We start from the raw sequence: 24,687 nt of genomic DNA, 5'->3' as shown, positions 1-24,687 counted from the left end.
GTTGGGCTGGAGGGCCTGTTTCCCATGCTGTGTTGTTCTTTGTTCTTTGTATTCAATCTCTCTCTGTAACTCTGCTTCTCAAGTCCCGGCAACATCCTCATGAACCTTCTCTGCACTCTTTCAACCTTATTTACATCCTTCCTGTAACTAGGTGACCAAAACTGTACACAATACTCTAAATTCAGCCTCACCAATGCCTTATACAACCTTACCATAACATTCCAACTCTTATACTCGATACTCCGATTTATAAAGGCCAATGTACCAAAAGCACTCTTTACGACCCTATCCACCTGTGATGTCACTGTTAGGGAATTCTGTACCTGTATTCCCAGATCCCTCTGTTCATCTGCACTCTTCAGAGTCCTACCATTTACCCTGTACGTTCTACTTTGGTTTGTCCTTCCAAAGTGCAATACCTCACATTTGTCTGCGTTAAATTCCATCTGCCATTTTTCAGCCCATTTTTCTAGTTGGTCCAAATCCCTCTGCAAGCTTTGAAAACCTTCCTCACTGTCCACTACACCTCCAATCTTTGTATCATCAGCAAATTTGCTAATCCAATTTACCAGATTATCATCCAGATCATTGATATAGATGACAAACAACAATGGACCCAGCACTGATCCCTGTGGCACTCCACTAGTCACAGGCCTCCACTCAGAGAAGCAACCCTCCACTACCACTCTCTGGTTTCTTCTTGAGCCAGTGTCTAATCCAATTTACTACCTCCCCATGTATACCTAGTGACTGAACCTTCCTAACTAGCCGCCCATGAAGGACCTTATCAAAGGCCTTACTGAAATCCAGATAGACAACATCCACCGCCTTCCCTTCATCCACTTTCCTGGTAACTGTGAGGAGAGAAAGGAGCTGATATTTTGAGTCCAGATGACCCTTTGTCAAAGAGATGAGGGGTTTGTTTTACAAAGTGAGATTGGGCAGTTTAGGCCTGGAGTTTAGGAGAATGAGAGGAGATCTAATTGAGGTGTACGGCATGATAAGGGGGATTGACAAAGTAGGCGTGGAAAGGATGTTTCCTCTTATGGGCTAATATAGAACAAGAGGTTTTAGGATAAGGGGTGGCAGATTTAAAACAGAGATGAGGATACGTTACTTCTCCAAAAGGGTTGTGAGTCTGTGAAATTCACTGCTCCAGAGTGTAGTGAATGCTGGGACAGTGAGGGCTATTGTGACCAAGCAGGAAAATGGATTTGAGGCCGGGCTGAGATCAGCTCTGATCGTATGGAATGGTGGAGCAGGCTCGAGGGGCTGAATGGCCAACTCCTAGTTATTCTGGTTGTTATGATTGTAGACCAAACCTCTGAGTTATTGGTAAGATTGGTTAGCGACTGATTAAGTTTTTTTATTAAATAGACAGAGATTGAGATTTAAGACACTTATTAAGAAACAAACTTTACTATCGGTCAAAATGATAAACCAATTTGCAATATCTATCTTGTATTTTAACATTCAGGATCTATACAAACTGTGGTGGTACAAATGGAAGTAGCATTAGGGGGAGACTATTCACCCTGGATGAATTGAGGCTTTCCACTGGTCATATCATGGGATTTTACCCACAGCTAAGGAAGGCCAGTGCCAAGTGTTCAATCTGCTTGGTCAAATTGGGTGGATTGGTGGCCTGAGTTGGGGCTTGTTTTCAGGGTCCCTGTGCCCACAAGAGGTCCCATCCTCCAAATGCTTACCCCCTCCTGCGCTGTACAACCGCAGTCCCTACTCTCATGGCTGGGGTCCGCCAGCCTAGCCCCACACACCCCAGACTTAAATCAGGTCTGGCTTCATCACAAAGTGCTTCCCTCTGTGAATTGCTTCAGTCCCTGCAGTGGCCACCATTCCTGGTTGGATTACTTGATTGGCTCGCTGCTCTCTGAGACAGGATTTCCTCCCCATTGGGGGCAAAAGTCTTGGATCAAGCCACTTTTAAATGGCTGTGGGGTGAGCTAGTCAGGAGTGGGCTTGCTCCAAGTTTTATTTGCAGCAGAGAGGTGGGAGTGGAAGCCCTGCCCCAGTATAGAATTCAGCCCTATGGCTCCAATTCCTTTTTGTAACAGGGTTCCTAAAACCATACACTTCTAATGATCTGTCAATATTTATCATTCCTGTTCTTTATCACCTACACCCAACTGCCCCTGACCTTTCCAATAGCTTTATCTTTAGTTATCTAATTGTAATTCAGATCCATTTTCTGATCACACTTCGTAAAAGTAAACTAACTCCAATTATAAGAAATAGAACATAGAACATAGAACATTACAGCGCAGAACAGGCCCTTCGGCCCACGATGTTGCGCCAACCAGTTAAAAAAAAACAATGACCCACTAACCTAAACCAATCCCTTTTCGTCCATAAACCTATCCACGGATCTCTTAAACGCCCCCAAACTAGGCGCATTTACAGCCGCAGCAGGCAGGGCATTCCAATCCCTCACCACCCTCTGGGTAAAGAACCTACCCCTGACATCCGTCCTATAACTACCCCCCTTAATTTAAAGCCATGCCCCCTCGTGCTAGCTTTCTCCATCCGAGGAAAAAGGCTATCACTGTCCACCCTATCTAAACCTCTAATCATCTTATATGTTTCAATAAGATCCCCTCTTAGCCGCCTTCTTTCCAGCGAAAACAACCCCAAATCCCTCAGCCTCTCCTCATAGGACCTCCCTTCCATACCAGGCAACATCCTGGTAAACCTCCTCTGCACCCTCTCCAAAGCCTCCACATCCTTCCTGTAATGTGGGGACCAGAACTGCACACAGTACTCCAAGTGCGGCCGCACCAGAGTTGTGTACAGTTGCAACATGACGCTGCAACTCCTAAATTCAATCCCCCTACCAATAAACGCCAAGACACCGTATGCCTTCTTAACAACCCTATCCACTTGATTCCCAACTTTCAGGGATCTATGTACACATACACCTAGATCCCTCTGTTCATCCACACTATTCAAAGTCCTCCCGTTAGCCTTATACTCAACACATCTGTTATTCCTACCAAAGTGAATTACCTCACACTTCTCCGCATTAAACTCCATCCGCCACCTCTCGGCCCAGCTCTGCAACCTGTCCAAGTCTTCCCGCAAACTATGACACCCTTCCTCACAATCTACCACACCTCCGACTTTGGTGTCATCAGCAAATTTACTAATCCACCCAACTATACCCTCATCCAGATCATTAATAAAAATTACAAACAGCAGTGGCCCCAAAACAGATCCCTGAGGCACACCACTCGTGACCGAACTCCATGACGAATATTTACCATCAACCACCACCCTCTGTCTCTTATCCGCTAGCCAATTCCTGATCCAATTTCCTAGATTACCCTCAATCCCATACATCTGCATTTTCTGCAGAAGCCTACCATGGTGAACCTTATCAAACGCCTTACTAAAATCCATATACACCACGTCCACTGCCTTACCCCCATCCACCTCTTTGGTAAATTATTTTAGTAAATTATTTTATTTTGGTAAATTATTTATTTTAGTAAATTATTTACTACTTTCATTTCACACCGTGTAAGAGGGAAACTATCAAATTAAACATCATATTCTTTGAACTTAAGTATGGAAAATTCTAACGATCAAACACCAACAGCAATCTAAAGAAATTAAGTTCAGATTTACATCTTTCCCCTTCCTTTGGTATATTTGCTGGATTGAGGTGAAATATTTTGTTTGTAAGATAAATATAATTAATGGCTGGAATTGTCCCATTGCCCCTATAGGTGAGGAGGGGGAATCTGGCACTCAGATTGATCTCACGTTGATCATTCACTGCAGCAGGACCAGAGACAGGTTTTTTTATTCAGAATCACCTTCCAGAAAATGATTTATTCATAGAAAGAAAACATGATCTTGCACCGTGAACTGATAAAAGGCAGCTTTGGATAATTTAGACTGTGATAGAAAATATTAAACATCTATGCTGTAATTGAGTTTAGTTGACACTATTTCTCATTCACACCACACTGAAACAATGATACGAGGTATTATGTTGCTTTCTGCTTTAGGAAAATGTACTGACTCTGATAGGAACAGTTTACCTGCTGTTATTCCCCCAACTTCTCCCTGTAGCCCTGCACCTTCTTCCTTTTCTGATAATATTCCAATTCTGTCCTGAATGACTCGATTTAACCTGCTTTCACCACGTGTAGTATCTATTCTGATCAGTTTAATATCTGATACGTCCCTTAGCTGGGGATGATATATTAAATTGATTTTTGGAGCAGGGAGATGGAATAGGGGCTTGCTCTGTCCACTCTACGTATTGGCCCAGTATTGCAGTATCTCCAGGAACGGTGCACCACCCCCTTTCTGGGGACAGTCACCACACTCTCAGGCAGTGCATTCTAGATCCTAACCACTCGCTGAGTGAACAAGTTTCTTCTCAAGTCTCCATTGCTTCTTCTGTAAATTATCTTAAATTTGTGTCTTCTTGTTCTTAATCCTTCCACCAATGGGAACATTTTTTCCCTTTCTGCTTTGTCCAGACCACCTATCGTTTTGGATACTTCTCTTAAATCTCAACCTTATCTTCTCCAAAGACAAAGTCCAAAGTTCTTCATATTGATATAACCAAACTTTCTCATCACTGGAACCATTTTTATGATTTTGCTCTGCATTTTCTTTAATGCCTTCACAGAACTGGATGCAATGGTTAAACTTTTCCAGCTTTTTCCACCGGTGGAATCTTCTGGTCTCGCCGACCCCCCGCCACATGTTATCCAATGGTGGAGGGTGTGAACAACATGACAGCAGCTGTTATTCCCCCAACTTCTCCCTGTAGCCCTGCACCTTCTTCCTTTTCTGATAATATTCCAATTCCCTCCTGAATGACTCGATTTAACCTGCTTTCATCACACTCTCAGGCAGTGCATCCTGTCATTAGCCAATGGTGGGCTGTCCCCACTGCCACAAAACAGGGTGAGTGGGTACAGAAAATCCCACCCAATGGCTCGGGAGAGACCGCACCAGTATTCTATACAAGGTTAACATTCCCTCCTTGCTCTTGTACGCTATGCCCCATTAATAAAGCCTGGGATACTCTCAGCTTTGTTACCTGCTCTCTCACCTGTTCTACTACTTTCAATGACGTGCACATTTACACCCTACTCCCTCTGTTTCTTTTGTGTTGCATTCTTTATTTTACATTGATTCTCCATGTTCTTCCTACTAAAGTTAGAAGTTCTACATCCTTCTCCTAACAGTTTACAATGCTTAGTTTAGTATCGCTGCAGACTTTGAAATTGTGCCTTGTACTTCAAGCCAACAAGAGGTGGGGCCACATTGGACTTGGTACTGGGTAATGAACTGGGCCAAGTGTTAAATTTGTTTGTGGGGGAGCACTTTGGAGGTAGTGACCACAATTCGGTGTCCTTCATTATTGCAATGAAGAGGGATAGGGTCACACGGCAGGGCAAGGCTTATAATTGGGACAGGGGTAATTATGATGCAATTAGGGAAGAACTAGGGAGCATAAGATGGAAACAGAAACTCAGGTATGGGCACAAATGAAAAGTGGAACTTTTTCAAGGAACAAATACTGCATGTCCTTGATAGGTATGTCCCTGTCAGGCAGGGAGGAAATGGCCGAGTGAGGGAACCATGGTTCACAAAGGAGGTTGAATGTCTTGTCAAGAGGAAAAAGGAAGCGTATGTGAGGATGAAAAAACAAGGTTCAGTTGGGTTGCTTGAGGGTTACAAGGCAGCTAGGAATGAGTTAAAAAAGGGCTTAGGAGAGCTAGGAGGGGGCATGAGAAATCCTTGGTGGGTTGGATAAAGGAAAACCCCAAGGCTTTTTACTCTTATGTGAGAAATAAAAGAATGACCAGGGTGAGGTTAGGGCCAGTCAAGGATAGTAGTGGGAACTTGTGCATGGAGTCAGAAGAGAGGGGTGAGGCGATGAATGAATACTTTTCTTCAGTGTTCACTAAGGACAAAGGCCATGTTTTTGAGGATACGTGTGTAATACAGGCTGATAGGTTGGAGGAGGTAGATGTTCTGAGGGAAGATGTATTAGCAATTTTGAAAAACCTGAAAAGTCCCCTGGGCCAGATGGGATACATCCTAGGATACTTTGGGAGGCAAGGGATGAGATTGCAGAGCCTTTAGCTTTGATCTTTGGGTCCTCACTGTCCATGGGGATTGTGCCAGAGGACTGGAGAGTGGCGAATGTTGTTCCTCTCTTCAAGAAAGGAAATAGGAATGACCCTGGTAATTATAGGCCAGTTAGTCTTACTTCGGTGGCCGGTAAACTAATGGAAAGGGTCCTGAGGGATAGGATTTATGATCATTTGGAAAAATGCAGTTCAATCCGGGATACTCAGCATGGTTTTGTGAGGGATAAGTCCTGCTCACAAATTTGATTGAATTCTTTGAGGAGGTAATGAAGTGTGTAGACAAAGGTAGAGCAGTTGATGTCGTATACATGGATTTTAGTAAGACGTTTGATAAGGTTCCCCGTGGTAGGCTCATGAAGAAAGTAAGGAGGTGTGAGATAGAAGGAAATTTAGTGGATTGGATAAGTAACTGTCTGTCTCATAGAAGACAGAGGGTGGTGGTGGAGGGAAAATTTTCAGACTGGCGGCCAGTTACCAACGGTATACCACAGGGATCAGTGCTGGTCCTCTGCTATTTGTGATTTTTATCAATGACTTGGGAGAGGGGGATGAAGGGTGGGTTAGTAAATTTGCTGATGACACCAAGATTGGTGGAGTAGTGGATGAGGTGCAGGGCTCTTGTAGGCTGCAAAGAGACATTGACAGGATGCAGAGCTGGCTGAAAAGTGGCAGATGGAGTTTAACCCTGATAAGTGCGAGGTGATTCATTTTGGTAGGACAAACTTGAATGCGGATTATAGGGTCAATGACAGAGTTCTGAGGAATGTGGAGGAACAGATAGATCTTGGGGTTCATATCCACAGGTCTCTGAAGGTTGCCACTCAAGTGGAAAGAACCGTGAAGAAGGCTTATAGTGTGTTAGAATTTATTAACAGGGGGTTTGAGTTTAAGAACTGTGGGGTGATGCTGTGACTATACAGGAGCTTGGTGAGACCACATTTTCATAGAACCCTACAGTGCAGAAAGAGGCCCTTTGGCACATCAAGTCTGCACTGAACACAAGCCCATCCAGGCCCTACCCCCATATTATACCCACTAATCCCTCTAACCTACACATCCCTGGACACTAAGGGGCAATTTCTTAGCATGGCCAATCAACCTAACCCGCACATCTTTGGACTGTGGGAGGAAACCGGAGCACCCGGAGGAAACTCACACAGACACCAGGAGAATGTGCAAACTCCACACAGACAGTGACCCGAGCCAGGAATCGAACCCAGGACCCTGGAGCTGTGAAGCAGCAGTGCTAACCACTGTGCGACCGTGCCGCCCCTAATATTTGGAATATTGTGTGAGTTCTGGTCACCTCACTATAAGAAGGATGTGGAAGCGTTGGAGAGAGTGCAGAGGAGATTTACCAGGATGCTGCCTGGTTTGGAGGGTAGGTCTTATGAGGAAATGTTGAGGGAGCTGGGGCTTTTCTCTTTAGAGCGGAGGAAGATGAGAGGCGACTTAATAGAGGTTTATAAGATGATGAGAAGGATAGATAGCGTGGACGTGCAGAGACTATTTCCTCGGGTGGATGTAGCTGTTACTAGAGGGCATAACTGTGAGGTTCATGGTGGGAGATATAGGAGGGATGTCCGAGGTAGATTCTTCACTCAGAGAGTGGTTGGGGTGTGGAATGCACTGCCTGCTGTGATAGTGGAGTCGGACACTTTAGGAACTTTCAAGTGGTTATTGGAAAGGCACATGGAGCACTCCAGACTGATAGGGAGTGGGATAGCTTGATCTGGGGTTTGGACATAGCTCAGCACAATATTGAGGGCCGAAGGGCCTGTACTGTGCTGTACTGTTCCATGTTCTATCTAGATCATTAATATACATCAGGAAGAGCAGGAGACCCAACCCCTGGGGAACTCCACTACAAACCTTCCTCCAATTCAAAAATTCCTTTAACCACTAGTCAATCTCTGCTACCTGTCCCTCAGCCAATTTTGTGTCCTTGTTGCACCTGTACCTATTATTTGATGAGCTTATTAACTTAAAGTTTGGATCTAATTCCTCCTCTTATCAATTTTAAACTTCCAAGTGACTGAAATTGCCTCCTTTTTACACAACAGAGATAGGTGCAAAATATTCAATTCATTCAATGTTCGTGAGGCATCTGGATAGATACATGAACAGGCAGAGAATAGAGGGATATGGACCACACAGAGGCAAGAAAATATTACAGAGCCATCTGTATTAGCACAGACTTTGTGGGCTGAAGAGCCTGTTCCTGTGCTGTATTGTTCTTTGTTTTTCTATTCCTTAGTCTGGCCGTTACTCCCATTTGTAAGTCTCCATTTTATCGCCCTAATCAGTCCCACTCATCTTTCACCAACCTTTTACAATTCATATGTTTATAAAAGACTTTTGGATTTCTTTTTCATACTAGAACATAGAACATTACAGCGCAGTACAGGCCCTTCGGCCCTCAATGTTGTGCCAACCTGTGAAACCGATCTAGAGCCCATCTAACCTACACTATTCCAATATCATCCATATGTTTATCCAATACCCATTTAAATGCCCTTAATGTTGGCAAACCCACTACTGTTGCAGGCAGGGCATTCCACACCCTTACTACTCTCTGAGTAAAGAACCTACTTCTGACATCTGTCCTATATCTATCATCTCTCTATTTAAAGCTATGTTCCCTCGTGCTAGGCATCTCCATCCCCAAGGAAAAAGACTCTCACTGTCCACCCTATCTAATCCTGTGATCATCTTGTATGCCTCTATTGAGTCACCTCTTAACCTTCTTCTCTCTGACGAAAACAGCCTCAAGTCCCTCAGCCTTTCCTCATAAGACCTTCCCACCATACCAGGCAACATCCTGGTAAATCTCTGCACCCTTTCCAATGCTTCCACGTGCTTCCTATAATGTGGTGACCAGAACTGTAGGCAATACTCCAAGTGTAGCCGCACCAGAGTTTTGTACAGCTGCAATGTGACCTCATGGCTCCGAAACTCAATCCCTCTACCAATAAAAGCTAACACACCGGACGCCTTCTTAACAACCTTATCAACCTGGGTGCCAACTTTCAGGGATCTATGCACATGGACACCGAGATCTCTCCACTCATCCACACTACCAAGTATTTTACCATTAGCCCAGTGCTCTATATTCCTGTTACTCCTTCCAAAGTGAATCACTTCACACTTTTCCATATTAAACTCCATTTGCCACCTCTCAGCCCAGCTCTGCAGCTTATCTGTCCCTCTGTAACCTGCAACATCCTTCCACACTGTCCACAACTCCACCGACTTTAGTGTCATCTGCAAATTTACTAATCCATCCTTCTACGCCCTCATCCAGGTCATTTATGAAAATGACAGGTAGTAGTGGCCTCAAAACAGATCCTTGCGGTACTCTCTCTTTGCATTTTCACTTCCGCTCTGAACCTTCAATGTTGGCCTGACTCTCGGTGGTCCCATATATCTGTGCCCTTGTCCATCTCGATGGTGGAGGTCACAGGATTGGAAGGTGCTGCCTCAGGAGCTTTGGTGAGTTCCTACAGTGCATCTTGTAGTTGGTAGATGGCTGCTACTGTGCGTCGGTGATGGTGGGAGTGGATGTTTGAGGTGGCGGATGAGGTGCCAAATAAACAAAGTGCTTTGTTCTGGAAGTTATCAAACCTCGAGTGTCATTGGAGCCGCACTCATCCAGGCAAGTGGAGAGGATTCCATCACACTCCTGAGTTGTGCTGTATAGGTAGACAGGCTTTAGGGAGCTGGAGGTGTTAAGTAGTGATATTGTATAAAGTATATAATGCCATCTCCATCCTCAGGACACCTGTTGTATAAGCAAATGAAGCAAAAAACCACATACAAACTTCTCCAAAGTCTCTGCTCCCGAACATGGTGTTTGAGGTTGTGTTCAATGCTGAAAATTGCCAACCTCTAACAGAATCTGCTTTATATTGAGTTCATTGTAACAGGAATAGCCCTTGAGCCTGTTTGGCCATTTAATTACATCATGACTGCTTTGTATTTCAATCCCATCTCCTTGCTTTACTTCCATGTGCCTTTATTCCCTTGCTTAAAACGAAATCAATCCCAGTTTCCGAACTTGAAAGTGGACCTAACCTCAAAAGAAGCTTCCAAGTTCCCACTCTCCACAATGCAGAAACTCACCAAGGTTCCTTAGGCAACACCTTCCACCCCTGTGACCCCCACCAAAAAGGACAAGGGCAGCAGATACATGGGAGCACAGATAGACACCACTCCCCGTGTATGAAGTGCTTTCTGACATCGGAACAACCTAGCTCTAATTAGATGGTTATCACCTTTTGTTCTGGGCATCCTCCTACACGGTTCGGAAAATGCATTGTGTTCTGTAAGTCCACCCACCACTCCAGCTGCATATTACAGCGAGCAAGAGACTCTTCCTGCCAGTTAAGGTGTTAACCTATCATCATTTTAGCTGGGCTTTCATTGTGTTCCTAACATTTAGCTGCTGTGAGTCATGTAATTCTGCATTTTTAAAAAGGTATCTAATTCCGCAATTATGTTCTGCACATTTATCAGTGTGATTTGCTGATGAAAAATGTTCAATTCTCCTTCCTGAAGCATCCATGCTCCTTCTGAAGCTGAAGGTAGTGGCATTAATTTGTACATGGTTAAAATCTGCCCAAGATTTCAAATAGCTGTAACAAAAAAGTTGTCGAGTTTAATTTCTAGCGTCATTGAAACGCAAGGAGATGGGAAACAAAAATGTATGTTTTAGCACTCCCAAATAGTGAAAAAAGACAAAGATCTCAGGAATATTTTTGAGTGACCTGGCCTTCAATATGCGCTGTGATTGATAATGAGAAGCATTGCCACCTACACATGGTTTAAACAAGGCCTTTGGTAGCTTTCAGTATTGTGTAGCAGCTGTTATTCCATCAAGATTATCAAATGCAAATGATAGGTACAGTAATTAAAATATATAGAAAATATATTTAGTTTATATATATATTTATATATTTTTTTGTTTGTCGATATATATATATTTAGAGTTTGTAGATATATATATTTATATATAAATATATATTTAGTGTGTACATTTTTACTCAAATTCATTAACTTATGCAAAATGTTGGAAACAGTATTATATTATTTGCTTTTTTAAAAAACTTCATAGATCAAAAGCTTTGCTTTGCATCATGCTACACAAATCATAGAATCCCTACAGTGCAGGAGGAGGTCATTTTGCCCTTCGAGTCTGTACCAATCACAATCCCACCCAGGCCCTGTCCCCTTAACCCTAGGTATTTACTCTGCTAATTTCCCCCGGCACCAAGGTTCAATTTATAATGGCCAATCTGCCTAACCTGTACATTTTTGGACTGTGAGATGAAACGGGAGCACCTGGAAGGAACCCATGCAGACACAGGGAAAACGTACAAACGTATTGTCGTTGCGATCTGATTAGGGATACGCAACATGGCTTTGTTAGAGGGAGGTCTTGCCTTACGAATCTGGTAGAATTCTTTGAGGAGGTGACAAAAACGGTTGACGATGGGAGAGCCGTTGATGTCATCTATATGGATTTCAGTAAGGCGTTTGACAAAGTGCCTCATGGTAGGCTGGTAGAAAAGGTTAAGGCGCATGGGATACGAGGCCAGGTAGCTAGGTGGATTGATAACTGGCTGGGCATTAGGAGACAGAGGGTAGTTGTTGAGGGGACCTTTTCGGGCTGGAGGCCAGTGACCAGTGGTGTGCCGCAGGGCTCAGTGCTGGGACCTCTCCTCTTTGTAGTATACATAAATGACTTGGAAGAGAGCGTACGTGGTGTGATCAGCAAGTTTGCGGATGACACCAAGATGGCAGGGTTGGCGGATACTGAGGTGGAATGTCAGGTGATACAACAGGATATAGATAGGTTGGTACATTGGGCAGATGGGTGGCAGATGGAATTTAATCCTGACAAATGCGAGGTGATGCATTTTGGAAGGAATAATGCAGAGAGGAGCTACGTGATAAAAGGTAGACCAATTAGGAGTATAGAAATACAGAGGGACCTGGGAGTGCAGGTTCACAAGTCTATGAAGGTTGCGACACAAGTGGAGAAGGTTGTGAGGAAAGCTTATGGAATGTTAGCCTTTACAGGAAGGGGTATAGAGTATAGGAGCTGCCGTCTAATGCTTCAGTTGTACAGAACGTTGGTTAGACCGCATTTGGAGTACTGCGTCAAGTTCTGGTCACCTTACTACCGGAAGGACGTGGAGACTCTGGAGAGAGTGCAGAGGAGGTTTACCAGGATGTTGCCTGGCATGGAGGGGCTGGGTTACGAGGAAAGGTTGGAGAAACTGGAACTATTCTCCTTGGAAAGACGGAGATTGAGGGGGGACATGATAGAGGTATATAAGATACTGAAGGGAATAGAGTCAATAGTGAGAGGCTGCTCCCTAGACTGGGTACAAACACGAGAGGTCATGATCTAACGGTGAGGGGGGAGAAGTATAATTTGGATGTGAGAGGAAGGTTCTTTACGCAGAGAGTTGTGGGGGTATGGAACGCGCTACCGAGTAGGGTGGTGGAGGCAGGAACGTTGGACTTGTTTAAGGTTTACTTAGACACATGAGCGAAACAAGGATGGAGGGTTATAGTAGGGGCTATTAAATAGGGTCAGAGCCTCGGGAGACACTGGACTTATATGTTAACGTTTTTGTCTTTTTATTCCGCAGGTGGAGGTCCACCTTGTTGTCAAACGAGGGGCATGCACACGGTGGGTCGTGCGTGGGCTGCTCTTGGAGGTTCCGGGAGTGGCCTAGTACTTCGTGTCGGTGTGTGTGCTTGATCCTGGACCGATAGACGGGCGCCGCAACAGCTCGGTGACTAGCACTGCTAGCTGTGCAGATACATGGATTTGGGCCTGTGTCTGTGGGAGTTTGCGCATTCTCCCTGTGGTTGTGTGGGTTTCCTCCGGGTGCTCCGGTTTCCTCCCACACCCCAAAGATGTGCTCTTAGGCTGATTGGTGTAACAAATTGACACTATTCTCCCCTGAATCTGGCTAAGTTAGGGGTTCCACTCGCAGACACGCAGGGCAGGGTAGGTGTAGGAGGATGCGGCGGCGCGGGCTCGTTGGGCCTGTTTCCCGTGCTGGGTTGTTCTTTGTTTTGTCCACACAGACCCAAGGCAGGAATTGAACCTGAGTCCCTGGCACTGTGAGGCAGCAGTGCCAACCACTGTGCCTCTGTGCTGCCCCAAATGTCTAATAGGATAAAAGTAATTTTGGATTTTATAGGCATAGAAACAAGAGTTTCAGATGGCCAGACTGTTTGGAATTACAACCTATGTATTATAACCTAGCATGCAGATTTAGCAGTGGAAAATTCAGATGAGAAGATTAAGCACTTTTCAGAGTTTCAGGAATTCTAAAATGAGAAAGAATATTCTACTAACCACTCTGCCCTTCCTGCTGAACTTTACGACACTGTATTTGGCGTACTGAAGCAAAAGGCAGTTATGTTCACAATCTCTCCAAAGTTTAAAATGTCTCCATCCTCCTAGGCGTTACCTTTTTATTTATTTGTGGGACATGGGCATCACTGGCTGGCCAGCATTTATTACCCATCCCTAATTAGCCTTGAGAAGGTGGCTGCCTACTTAAATTGCTGCAGTCTGTGTGTAGGTACACCCACCGTGCTGTTAGGAAGGGAGTTCCAGGATTTTAACCCAGGAACGGTGATGTAGTTCAAAGACAAGATGATGAGTGACAGAGATGGGAATTTCCAAGTGGTGGTGTCCCCAGGTCTCTGCTGCTCTTTCTAGATGGCAGTGGTTGTGGGTTTGGAAGGTGCTGCCTAAGGAACCTTAGTGAGTTGCTGCAATACATCTTGTAGATGATACACATAGCTGTCACTGTGTATCAGTGATGGAGGGATTGAAAGGAGAGGTAGTAATCAAACAGGCTGCTTTGTCATGGATAATGATGAATAATGAGTTTTAAGGGGCGTCTGGACAAATACATAAATAGGATGTGAATCGAGGGATATGGTCCCTGGAAGGGTAGGGGATTTTAATTAAGTCAGGCAGCATGGTCGGTGCAAACTTGGAGGATTGAAGGGCCTGTTCCTGTGCTGTAATTTTCTTTGTTCTTTGATGTCGAGCTTCTTGATTGTTGTTGGAGCCTCACTCATCCAGGTCAGTACTCCATCACACTCCTGCCTTGTGTCTTATGGATGGTGTACAGGCTTTCAAGGGTTGGGAGTGGTTGTGGTCAGGAGGGCAGTTACTCATCACAGGATTCCTAGCCTTTGACCTGTTTTGGTGCTGACAGTATTCATATGGCTAGTCTAGTTCAATTCCTGGTCAATGGAAACAATGAACAAAGTACATCTGACTGTTCATTTATTTCAGCTCAAATAAGCCAAGTAATCGAGGTAGAAAGCAACCATCCATTCTCATCATTTATGAGAGCCTGACCACCATCTTGCATAGAAATAGAAAGTCATAGAAATCCTACAGTACAGAAAAAGGCCATTCAGCCCATTGAGTCTGCGCCATCCACAATCCCACCCATGCCCTATCCTCATATTTTACCCACTAATCCCTGTAACCTAAGCACCTCAGGACACTAAGGGTCAATTTTAGCATGGCCAATCAACCTAACCCGCACATCTTTTGACTGTGGGAGGAAACCAGAGAACCCGGAGGAAACCCACGCAGACACAAGGAGAATGTGCAAACTCCACACAGACAGTGACCCGAGCTGGGAATTGAACCCAGGTCCCTGGAGCTGTGAAGCAGCAGTGCTAACCACTGTGCTACCGTGCTGCCCAGTTGAGTGAGGTTTCATCTTGGGCAAAAACACAGCTGCAGCCATTTATCTGTTGATGATTTTCACTTCACTATCTGATAACCTCCTCCTGCTCCAGTTTAGTTCAGAAGTCAGCTGGGTAGAATGATCAGATTCAGGATTCAAACGTCCAACAAAAGCAGTGCAATCTTGTACAGAATTTAAAATGTTAAATAAATGCATAAATCTATTTGATACAAAACTTTGATAAAAAAAATAATTTGGTCGTTTGACTGATGGAGTTGTTTTATTTTTATAGTTGGACAGAAAATGGAGGAAGTTGAAGAGTCTGTGCCAGCTCCTTCTGAGGAGGTACCTGTTAAAGTGTTCCCACCCACCCCCTATGAGATTATGCTGAGTATCAGAGAAGCTTGTGATTAATGTAGACATTCTTCTCCACTGACTATTCAGCTCTGGTCTGCAGTTCAAAAACAATAGGAGATTTGACACTAAATATAATTGTTGTTTATTTTAATAGCATTTGAAAATAAAACTTTTGCACATGCTTTATATTGTCGACATGTGACATGTCTATATTATATGTATGCACTCCTGTAGGCATACACTCGCGCACGCACACACACACACACACACGCACACACACACAAACACACTGGAATATGCACAGATTGATTGTCTTGTTAGATATCTTGTAAAAACAGTGTGTATGTGCAAACTTTCATGGTAATTTAGAAAAAGCAGAATGTTTAATAGACTTGTCAATAGATTGAGCAGCAGTTTAAGTTATAAAGACAGGTTTGGAGCTAAAATATTAGATTTGAGTATTAATGCTAAAGAGCAAATGACAAACTAACTACTTAGCTTTTATCGATCGTCTGTAAATCTGTGCTTAGATCTTTTTTAAACTTAAATATACATTATAAAATGGTTTTCTAATTTGATGAACCAAATGGAATGTCCAACTTGTAGCTACAACGAATTTGGCAAATTGAACATTTTACAAGGTTTTTTTTGTTATCAGATGGATAGATATAGTCATTGAGGATGAGGTTAATTTAAGCTTTAAAAGTCTGCAATTTACTCGTAATCTTTTGTTCCACTATTTTAACTACAGGTATAGCATTAACAAAACACATTGCATACAAAGCATACCAGTGTTTTAATTATTAAAACTTCCATTTCTCACTTTCAATACACATGCATCAGACAATCTTCATCACAAAAGGAAAATACTATTTAAATCATCTCTTGAACAAACTTGGCAATTGCCACACTAATTTACAATACAGCTTTTCTATTGGATAATATGGAACGCCCAAACAATTAAAAATACCAAAGTTACTGCTTGGTTTCAATTAACTCATCCCCACTAATAACATCTGTTACTGAAGCTGTTACTGATAAACAAGTTATTCCCACCTCCACCAGGGAGTTTCAGTGAAATCCAGTCTCGCAGAAATGAAGCAATATTGAAAGTTACACATTGCCACAATTTATTGAATGTAATGCAATCCCTATATGTACATCAACACAAAAATCCTCCAGGACTAAAGGTTTTCTTCAGTATCATTTCTGGTGCTGCTTTCATCTAAAGACTTGAGGCTTTAAAAGAAGAAGAGTACTTTGTATGTACACCCTACAAGCTTCACTGTACACCCTATAAAAAGTTATCAGTTTAGAATAAGTTTGCATTTAATTGGGCTTTCAACAGCTCCTACTTGTGTTACTACCACAGTCTTCATTGCTTGCATTGAATCTTGTCCATTCAGCTGCTGGAATTCGCTTCTGATTTAAATAGTTTCACTTTCACCAAAGGTGTCTTCCTGCGTAACTTGGAGGAGCAGATGGGATCTGAAAAACAATTGCAAAAATTACAGCTATAGTTGGAAGATAATTTTGATACTTTATAATTTTGTTTTCAAAGAATAGAAAGTCTTACAATGTATATTGTATTACAATGTGTATTATAGTTACAGCAGCTAGAAATCTGAATTTCGCAAAATTAGTTTTTGCATTGTTTTAATAAAATGTAATTTATTTAGAAACTAGAAGCAGGAGTAAGCCATCCAGCCCTTTGAACCTGCCGCCATTCATTTTGATCATGGCTGATCCTTGAATTCAAGATCCTGTTACCCCCTTTCTCCCATATTCCTGGATCCCTTTAGCTCAAAGAGTTTTCTAATTTTTTCTTGAAATCAGATAATGTTCTGGCCTCAACTATTTTCTGTAGTAGTGAATTCCACACATTCACCACCCTCATCTCAGTCATGCAGTCATAGAGGTTTACAGGATGGAAACAGGCCCTTCGGCCCAATGTGTCCATGCTGCCCTTTTTTTTAAAGCCCCTAAACTAATCCCAATTGCCCACATTTGGCCCATATCCCTCTAAACCCATTGTACCCATACAACTATCTAAATGCTTTTTAAAAGATAAAATTGTACCTGCCTCTATTACTACCACTGGCAGCTTGTTCCAGACACTCACCACCCTCTGGACACTTTTGTATCTCTCCCCTCTCACCTTAAACCTATGCCCTCTAGTTTTAGACTCCCCTAGCTTTTGGAAAAGATATTGACTAGCTACGTTGTCTATGCCCCTCATTATTTTATAAACCTCTATAAGGTCACACCTCAGCCTCCTACGCTTCAGAGAAAAAACTCCCAGTCTATTCAGCATCTCCTTATAACTCAATCCATCAAGTCCCGGTAGCATCCTAGTACATCTTTTCTGCACTCTTTCTAGTTTAATAATATCCTTTCTAAAATAGGGTGACCAGAATTGTACACAGTATTCCAAGTGTGGGCTTACCAATGTCTTGTACAACTTCAACAAGACGTTCCAACTCCTGTATTCAATGTTCTGACCGATGAAACCAAGCATGCCGAATGCCTTCTTCACTACTCTGTCCACCTGTGACTCCACTTTCAAGGAACTATGAACATGTACCCCTAGATCTCTTTGTTCTGTAACTCTCCCCAGTGCCCTACCATTAACTGAGTAAGTCCTGCCCTGGTTCAATCTACCTCGCATTTGTCTAAATTAAACCCCATCTGCCATTCATCAGTTCTAAAAAATTTACCCCTTATCCTCAAACTGTGACTCCTAGTTCTGGACTCTCCCGCCAGTGGCAAAATTCTTTCTGAATCTACCCTGTCTAACCCTGTCTAATTTTTATATGTTTCTGTGAGATCCCCTCTCACAGTTCTAAACTCCAGTGAATATAATCCTAACTGATTTGGTCTCTCCTCATATGACAGACCTGCCATCCCAGGAATTCACTGTTCACCCTCTATAACAAGGACATCCTTCCTCAGATAAGGACACAAAAACTGTACACAATACTCCAGGTGTGGCCTCACTAATGCTCTATACAATTGCAGCAAAACATCCCTATCCCTTTACACAAACCCTCTCGCTATGAAGGCCAACATATCATTTGCCTTCTTCACCACCTGCTGTAGCTGTGCGTTTACTTTCGGTGACATGCACAAAGATACTAAGGTCTCGTTGAGTGTTCACCTCTCTCAATTTACACCCATTCAAGTAATAATCTGTCTTCCTATTGTTGTTACCAAAATGGATAACCTCACATTTATCCATATTATTCTGCATCTGCCATGCAGATACCCACACACTCAGCCTGTCCAAATCACACTGAAGCACCTCTACATCCTCCTCACAGCTCACCCTCCCACCCAACTTTGTATCATGTGCTTTGTTCTTTTTGAGAACAAACCAAGTTTCTCCAACCTTTCCTCATAGCTAATAAGGAATAAGTTTTTCACTCAGAGGGTGGTGGGTGAGTGGAATCGGCTGCCGTTGGTGGTGGTAGAGGCAAACTCGTTGGTGTCTTTTAAGAAACTTCTGGATGAGTACATGGGATTTAATGGGATTGAGGGTTATAGGTAGGCCTGGTAGGTAGGAATATGATCGGCGCAATTTGTGGGCTGAAGGGCCTGTTTGTGCTGTGGTTTTCTATGTTCTATGTTCTAATGTCCTCCATGCCAGGCAACATCCTGGTAAATCTTTTCTGTACCCTCTCCAAAGCCTGCACATCCTTCTGGGAGCGTGGTGACCAGAATTGAACACTATATTCCAAGCATGACCTAACTAAGGTTCTATAAAACTGCAACATGACTTGCCAATTTTTAAACTCAGTACCCCAGCCGATGAAGGCAAGCATGCCGTATGCCTTCTTGACTATCTTCTCTACCTGTGTTGCCACTTTCAGTGAATTGTGTACCTGTACACCCAGATCCCTCTGCCTATCAATACTCTTAAAGGTTCTGCCATTTACCGTATATTTCCTATTTGTATTAGTTATAGAGTCATAGAAGTTTACCGCGTGGAAACAGACCCTTCAACCCAACTTGTCCATGCCACCCTTTTTTTTTGAACTCCTAAGCTAATCCCAATTGCCTGCATTTGGCCCATATCCCTCTATACCCTTTTTATCCATGTAACTGTCTAAATGCTTTTTAAAAAACAGCATTGTACCCACTTCTACTACTACCTCTGGCAGCTTGTTCCAGACACTCACCACCCTCAAGTAAAGGAGGGAGAGCAGAAGAGCAATAGTTATTGGGGATCGATAGTTAGAGGGACTGATAGGAGGTTCTGTGGCAGTGAAAGAGACTCGTGGATGGTATGTTGCCTCCCGGGTGCAAGGGTCCATGACATCTCGGACTGAGTTTTTGGGAGCCTTAATGGGGAGGGGAAACAGTCACAAGTCATGGTACACATCGGTACCAACGACACAGGTAAGAAAGGTACGGGGATTTAAAACAGGAATTTAGGGAGCTAGTATGGAAGCTGAGAGCCAGGACAAAACATGTTGTCATTCCTGGTTTGTTGCCGGTGCCACGTGCTAGTGAGTTGAGGAACAGGGAGAGAGAGTGCAGATTAAGATGTGGCTGCAGGGATGGTGTAGGAGAGAGGGTTTCAGTTACATGGATAATTGGAGCACATTCTGGGGAAGGTGGGACCTGTACAAACAGGATGGTTTGCACCTGAACCAGAGGGGCACCAATATCCTGGGAGAGAAATTTGCCACGGCTCTTTGCGAGGGTTTAAACTAATTTGTCAGGGGGATGGGAAAACGAGCTGTAGTCCAGAAACCAACGTTGAGTGTAGTGAGATACTGAGGAGGGTATCAAGGTCACAGGAGTGTACAGGCAGACAGGAAGGTGGGTTGAAGTGTATCTACTTCAATGCAAGGAGCATCCGGAATAAAGTAGATGAACTTGGAGCGTGGATTGGTACTTGGGACTATGATGTTGTGGCCATTACAGAGACATGGTTAGAACAAGGACAGAAATGGTTGTTGGTAGTTCCGGAGTATAGATGTTTCAGTAAGAGTAGGGAAGGTATTTAAAAAAAGCTGGAGGAGTAGCATTGTTAATCAAGGATAGTTTAACAGCTGCTGAGAGGCATTTCAAGGGGGATCTGTCTACTGAGGTAATATGGGCTGAAATTAGAAATAGGAAAGGATCGGTCACGTTGTTGGGAGTTTTCTATAGGCCCCCTAATAGTAATAGAGATGTGGAGGGGGAAATGGCAAAGCAGATAATGGATAGGTGTGGAGGTCACAAGGTAGTTATCATGGGTGACTTTAGCTTTCCAGATATTGATTGGAACCTTTGTAGGTTAAATAGTTCAGATGGGACCTTTTTGTACAGAGTGTGCAGGAGGGTTTCCTGACACAATATGTGGATAAGCCGACAAGAGGTGGGGCCACATTGGACTTGGTACTGGGTAATGAACCGGGCCAAGTGTTAGATTTGTTTGTGGGAGAGCACTTTGGAGGTAGTGACCACAATTCGGTGTCCTTCATTATTGCAATGAAGAGGGATAGGGTCACACGGCAGGGCAAGGCTTATAATTGGGGCAGGGGTAATTATGATGCGATTAGGCAAGAATTAGGGAGCATAAGGTGGGAACACAAACTGTCAGGTATGGGCACAAACGAAAAGTGGAGCTTGTTCAAGGAACAAATACTGTGTGTCCTTGATAGGTATGTCCCTGTCAGGCAGGGAGGAAATGGCCGAGTGAGGGAACCATGGTTCACAAAGGAGGTTGAATGTCTTGTCAAGAGGAAAAAGGAAGCGTATTGTAAGGATGAGAAAACAAGGTTCAGTTGGGTCGCTTGAGGGTTACAAGGTAGCTAGGAATGAGTTAAAAAAGGGCTTAGGAGAGCTAGGAGGAGGCATGAGAAGTCCTTGGCGGGTTGGATAAAGGAAAACCCCAAGCCTTTTTACTCTTATGTGAGAAATAAAAGAATGACCAGGGTGAGGTTAGGGCCAGTCAAGGATAGTAGTGGGAACTTGTGCATGGAGTCAGAAGAGAGAGGTGAGGCGATGAATGAATACTTTTCTTCAGTGTTCACTAAGGAGAGGGGCCATGTTTTTGAGGATGAGTGTGTGATACAGGCTGATAGGATGGAGGAGGTAGATGTTCTGAGGGAAGATGTATTAGCAATTTTGAAAAAAAACTGAGGGTGGATAAGTCCCCTGGGTCAGATGGGATACATCCTAGGATACTTTGGGAGGCAAGGGATGAGATGCGGAGCCTTTAGCTTTGATCTTTGCATCCTCACTGTCCATGGGGATTGTGCCAGAGGACTGGAGAGTGGTGAATGTTGTTCCTCTGTTCAAGAAAGAAAATTGGAATGACCCTGGTAATTATAGGCCAGTTAGTCTTACTCCGGTGGTCAGTAAGTTAATGGAAAAAGTCCTAAGGGATAGGATTTATGACCATTTGGAAAGATGCAGCTTAATCCAGGATAGTCAGCATGGTTTTGTGACGGGTAAGTCTTGCTTCACAAATTTGATTGAAATCTTTGAGGAAGTAACTAAGTGTGTAGACAAAGGTAGAGCAGTTGATGTCGTATACATAGAAATTATAGAAACCCTGCAGTGCAGAAAGAGGCCATTGGGCCCATCAAGTCTACACCGATCACAATCCTACCCAGGCACTACCCCCATATCCCTACACATTTACCCGCTAATTCTTCTAACCTACGCATCTCAGAATACTAAGGGGCAATTTTAGCATGGCCAATCAACCTACCCCACGCATCTTTGGACTGTGGGAGGAAACCGGACCATCCAGAGGAAACCCATGCAGACACAAGGAGAATGTGCAAACTCCACACAGACAGGAATTGAACCCAGGTGCTTGGAGCTGTGAAGCAGCAGTGCTAACCACAGTGCTACCGCACCGCCCGTGAACTTTAGTAAGGCGTTTGATAAGGTTCCCCATGGTAGGCTCATGAAGAAAGTAAGGAAGTGTGGTATAGAAGGAAATTTAGCGGATTGGATAAGTAACTGGCTGACTCAGAGAAGACAGAGGGTGGTGGTGGAGGGAAAATTTTCAGACTGGAGGCCAGTTACCAACGGTGTACCACAGGGATCAGTGCTGGGTCCTCTGCTAGTTGTGATTTTTATCAATGACTTGGAAGAAGGGGATGAAGGGTGGGTCAGTAAATTTGCTGATGGCACCAAGATTGGTGGAGTAGTGGATGAGGTGCAGGGCTCTTGTAGGCTGCAAAGAGACATTGATAGGATGCAGAGCTGGGCTGAAAAGTGGCAGATGGAGTTTAACCCTGATAAGTGCGAGGTGATTTCTGCATTTTGGTAGGACAAACTTGAATGCGGATTATAGGGTCGATGGCAGGGTTCTGACGAATGTGGAGGAACAGAAAGATCTTGGCGTTCATATCCATAGATTTCTGAACGTTTCCACTCAAGTGGATTGAGCTGTGAAGAAGGCTTATAGTGTGTTAGCATTTATTAACAGGGGGCTTTGAGTTTAAGAGTCGTGGGGTTATGCTGCAACTATACCGGACCTTGGTGAGACCACATTTGGAATATTGTGTGCAGTTCTGGTCACCTCACTATAAGAAGGATGTGGAAGCATTGGAAAGAGTGCAGAGGAGATTTACCAGGAGGGTAGGTCTCATGAGGAAAGGTTGAGGGAGCTGGGGCTTTTCTCTTTAGAGCAGAGGAGGATGAGAGGTGACTTAGAACATAGAACATAAAAAAACTACAGCACAAACAGGCCCTTTGGCCCACAAGTTGCGCCAATCACATCGCTACCTATTAGACTTACCTATACCCCACAATCCCATTAAATCCCATGTACTCATCCAGAAGTTTCTTAAAAGACCCCAACGAGTTCGCCTCCACCACCACCGATGGCAGCCGATTCCACTCACTCACCACCCTCTGAGTGAAAAACTTACCCCTGACATCTCCTCTGTACCTGCTCCCCAGCACCTTAAACCTGTGTCCTCTCGTAGCGACCATTTCAGCCCTGGGAAAAGCCTCCGAGAATCCACTCGATCAATACCTCTCAACATCTTATAAACCTCTATTAGGTCACCTCTCATCCTTCGTCTCTCCAAGGAGAAAGGACCGAGCTCCCTCAACCTATCCTCATAAGGCATGCCACCCAATCCAGGCAACATCCTTGTAAATCTCCTCTGCACCCTTTCAATAGCTTCCACATCCTTCCTGTAGTGAGGCAACCAGAACTGCGCACAGTACTCCAAGTGGGGTCTGACAAGGGACTTATAAAGTTGCAGCATTACCTCCCAACTCCTAAACTCAATCTCTCGATTAATGAAGGCCAGTACACCATACGCCTTCTTGACCACATCCTCCATCTGCGGGGCCGATTTAAGAGTCCTGTAGACCCGGACCCCAAGGTCCTTCTGATCTTCTATACTGTTAAGAGTCCTACCCTTGATATTGTACTCCTTCATCCCACTGGACCTGCCAAAATGGACCACTACACATTTATCCGTGTTGAAGTCCACCTGCCACTTCTCCACCCAGTCTTGCATCCTATCTGTGTCCCACTGCAACTTCTGACATCCCTCCAGACTATCCACAGCACCACCAACCTTCGTGTCATCGGCAAACTTACTAACCCATCCCTCCACTTCCTCATCCAGGTCATTTATGAAAATGACAAACAGCAAGGGTCCTAGAACAGATCCCTGGGGCACTCCACTGGTGACCAACCTCCATGCAGAAAAAGACCCATCTACAACCACACTCTGCCTTCTGCAGGCAAGCCAGTTCTGGATCCACAAGGCAACAACCCCTTGGATCCCATGCCCTCTCACTTTCTCCAGAAGTCTTGCATGGGGGACCTTATCAAACACCTTGCTGAAGTCCATATAAACCACATCCACCGCTCTTCCTTCGTCAATGTGTTTAGTCACATTTTCAAAGAACTCAACCAGGCTTGTAAGGCACGATCTGCCTTTGACAAAGCCATGCTGACTACTTTTGAGCATACTAAACTTCTCTAAATGTTCATAAATCCTGTCCCTCAGGATCCTTTCCATCAACTTACCAACCATTGAGGTTAGACTCACTGGTCAGTAATTTCCCGGGCTATCCCTGTTCCCTTTCTTGAAAATAGGAACCGTATCCGCAATCCTCCAATCCTACAAAACCTCTCCCATCTCCATCGATGACATAAAGATCATCGCCAGGGACTCTGCAATCTCTTCCCTCACCTCCCACAGTAACCTGGGGTACATCCCATCCGGTCCCAGCGACTTATCTATCTTGATGCTATTCAAAAGTTCCAACACATGCTCCTTCTTAATGTCCACATACTCAATCTTTTCGGTCCGCTGCAAGCCTGCACTATAACTATCCAGATCTTTTTCCATCGTGAATACCGAGGTAAAGTATTCATTAAGCACCTCTGCTATTTCTACTGGTTCTGTACAAACTTTCCCACCGTCACATTTTATAGATCCTATTCCTTCACATCTCATCCTTTTACTCTTCAC

The 24,687-nt window shown here is 44.0% G+C and overlaps 2 protein-coding genes and 1 non-coding gene across 5 annotated transcripts in view; 2 read left to right on the top strand and 1 right to left on the bottom strand.

Moving 5' to 3' along the window:
- iqck (IQ motif containing K) overlaps window positions 1-15,295 on the top strand; it is a 129,768-nt gene extending 114,473 nt beyond the window's left edge. For 2 of the 3 annotated variants that reach the window (XM_080183674.1, XM_080183673.1), the window contains one exon: window positions 15,174-15,295. In XM_080183674.1, the coding sequence (XP_080039800.1) occupies window positions 15,174-15,295 (122 nt within the window). The remainder of the gene's footprint in view (window positions 1-15,173) is intronic. The other variant, XM_080183675.1, reaches the window with a different exon arrangement.
- LOC145339267 (U2 spliceosomal RNA) lies at window positions 4,133-4,330 on the top strand. Its single transcript, XR_013886014.1, has one exon. It is a non-coding gene; the product is annotated as a U2 spliceosomal RNA (small nuclear RNA).
- Window positions 15,296-15,363: 68 nt separating the features above from the next.
- The window catches only part of gprc5ba (G protein-coupled receptor, class C, group 5, member Ba), a 32,149-nt gene continuing 22,825 nt past the window's right edge, over window positions 15,364-24,687 (bottom strand). Inside the window, exon 4 of the mRNA XM_080183672.1 lies at window positions 15,364-16,726. Coding sequence (XP_080039798.1) covers window positions 16,682-16,726 — 45 coding nt within the window. The 3' untranslated portion in view covers window positions 15,364-16,681. The remainder of the gene's footprint in view (window positions 16,727-24,687) is intronic.

Source organism: Carcharhinus amblyrhynchos, unplaced genomic scaffold (genome assembly GCF_965287045.1).
Source record: "Carcharhinus amblyrhynchos unplaced genomic scaffold, sCarAmb.v2.hapA scaffold_370, whole genome shotgun sequence".
Lineage (NCBI taxonomy): Eukaryota > Metazoa > Chordata > Chondrichthyes > Carcharhiniformes > Carcharhinidae > Carcharhinus > Carcharhinus amblyrhynchos.
This window is presented reverse-complemented; position numbering and strand designations above follow the sequence as displayed.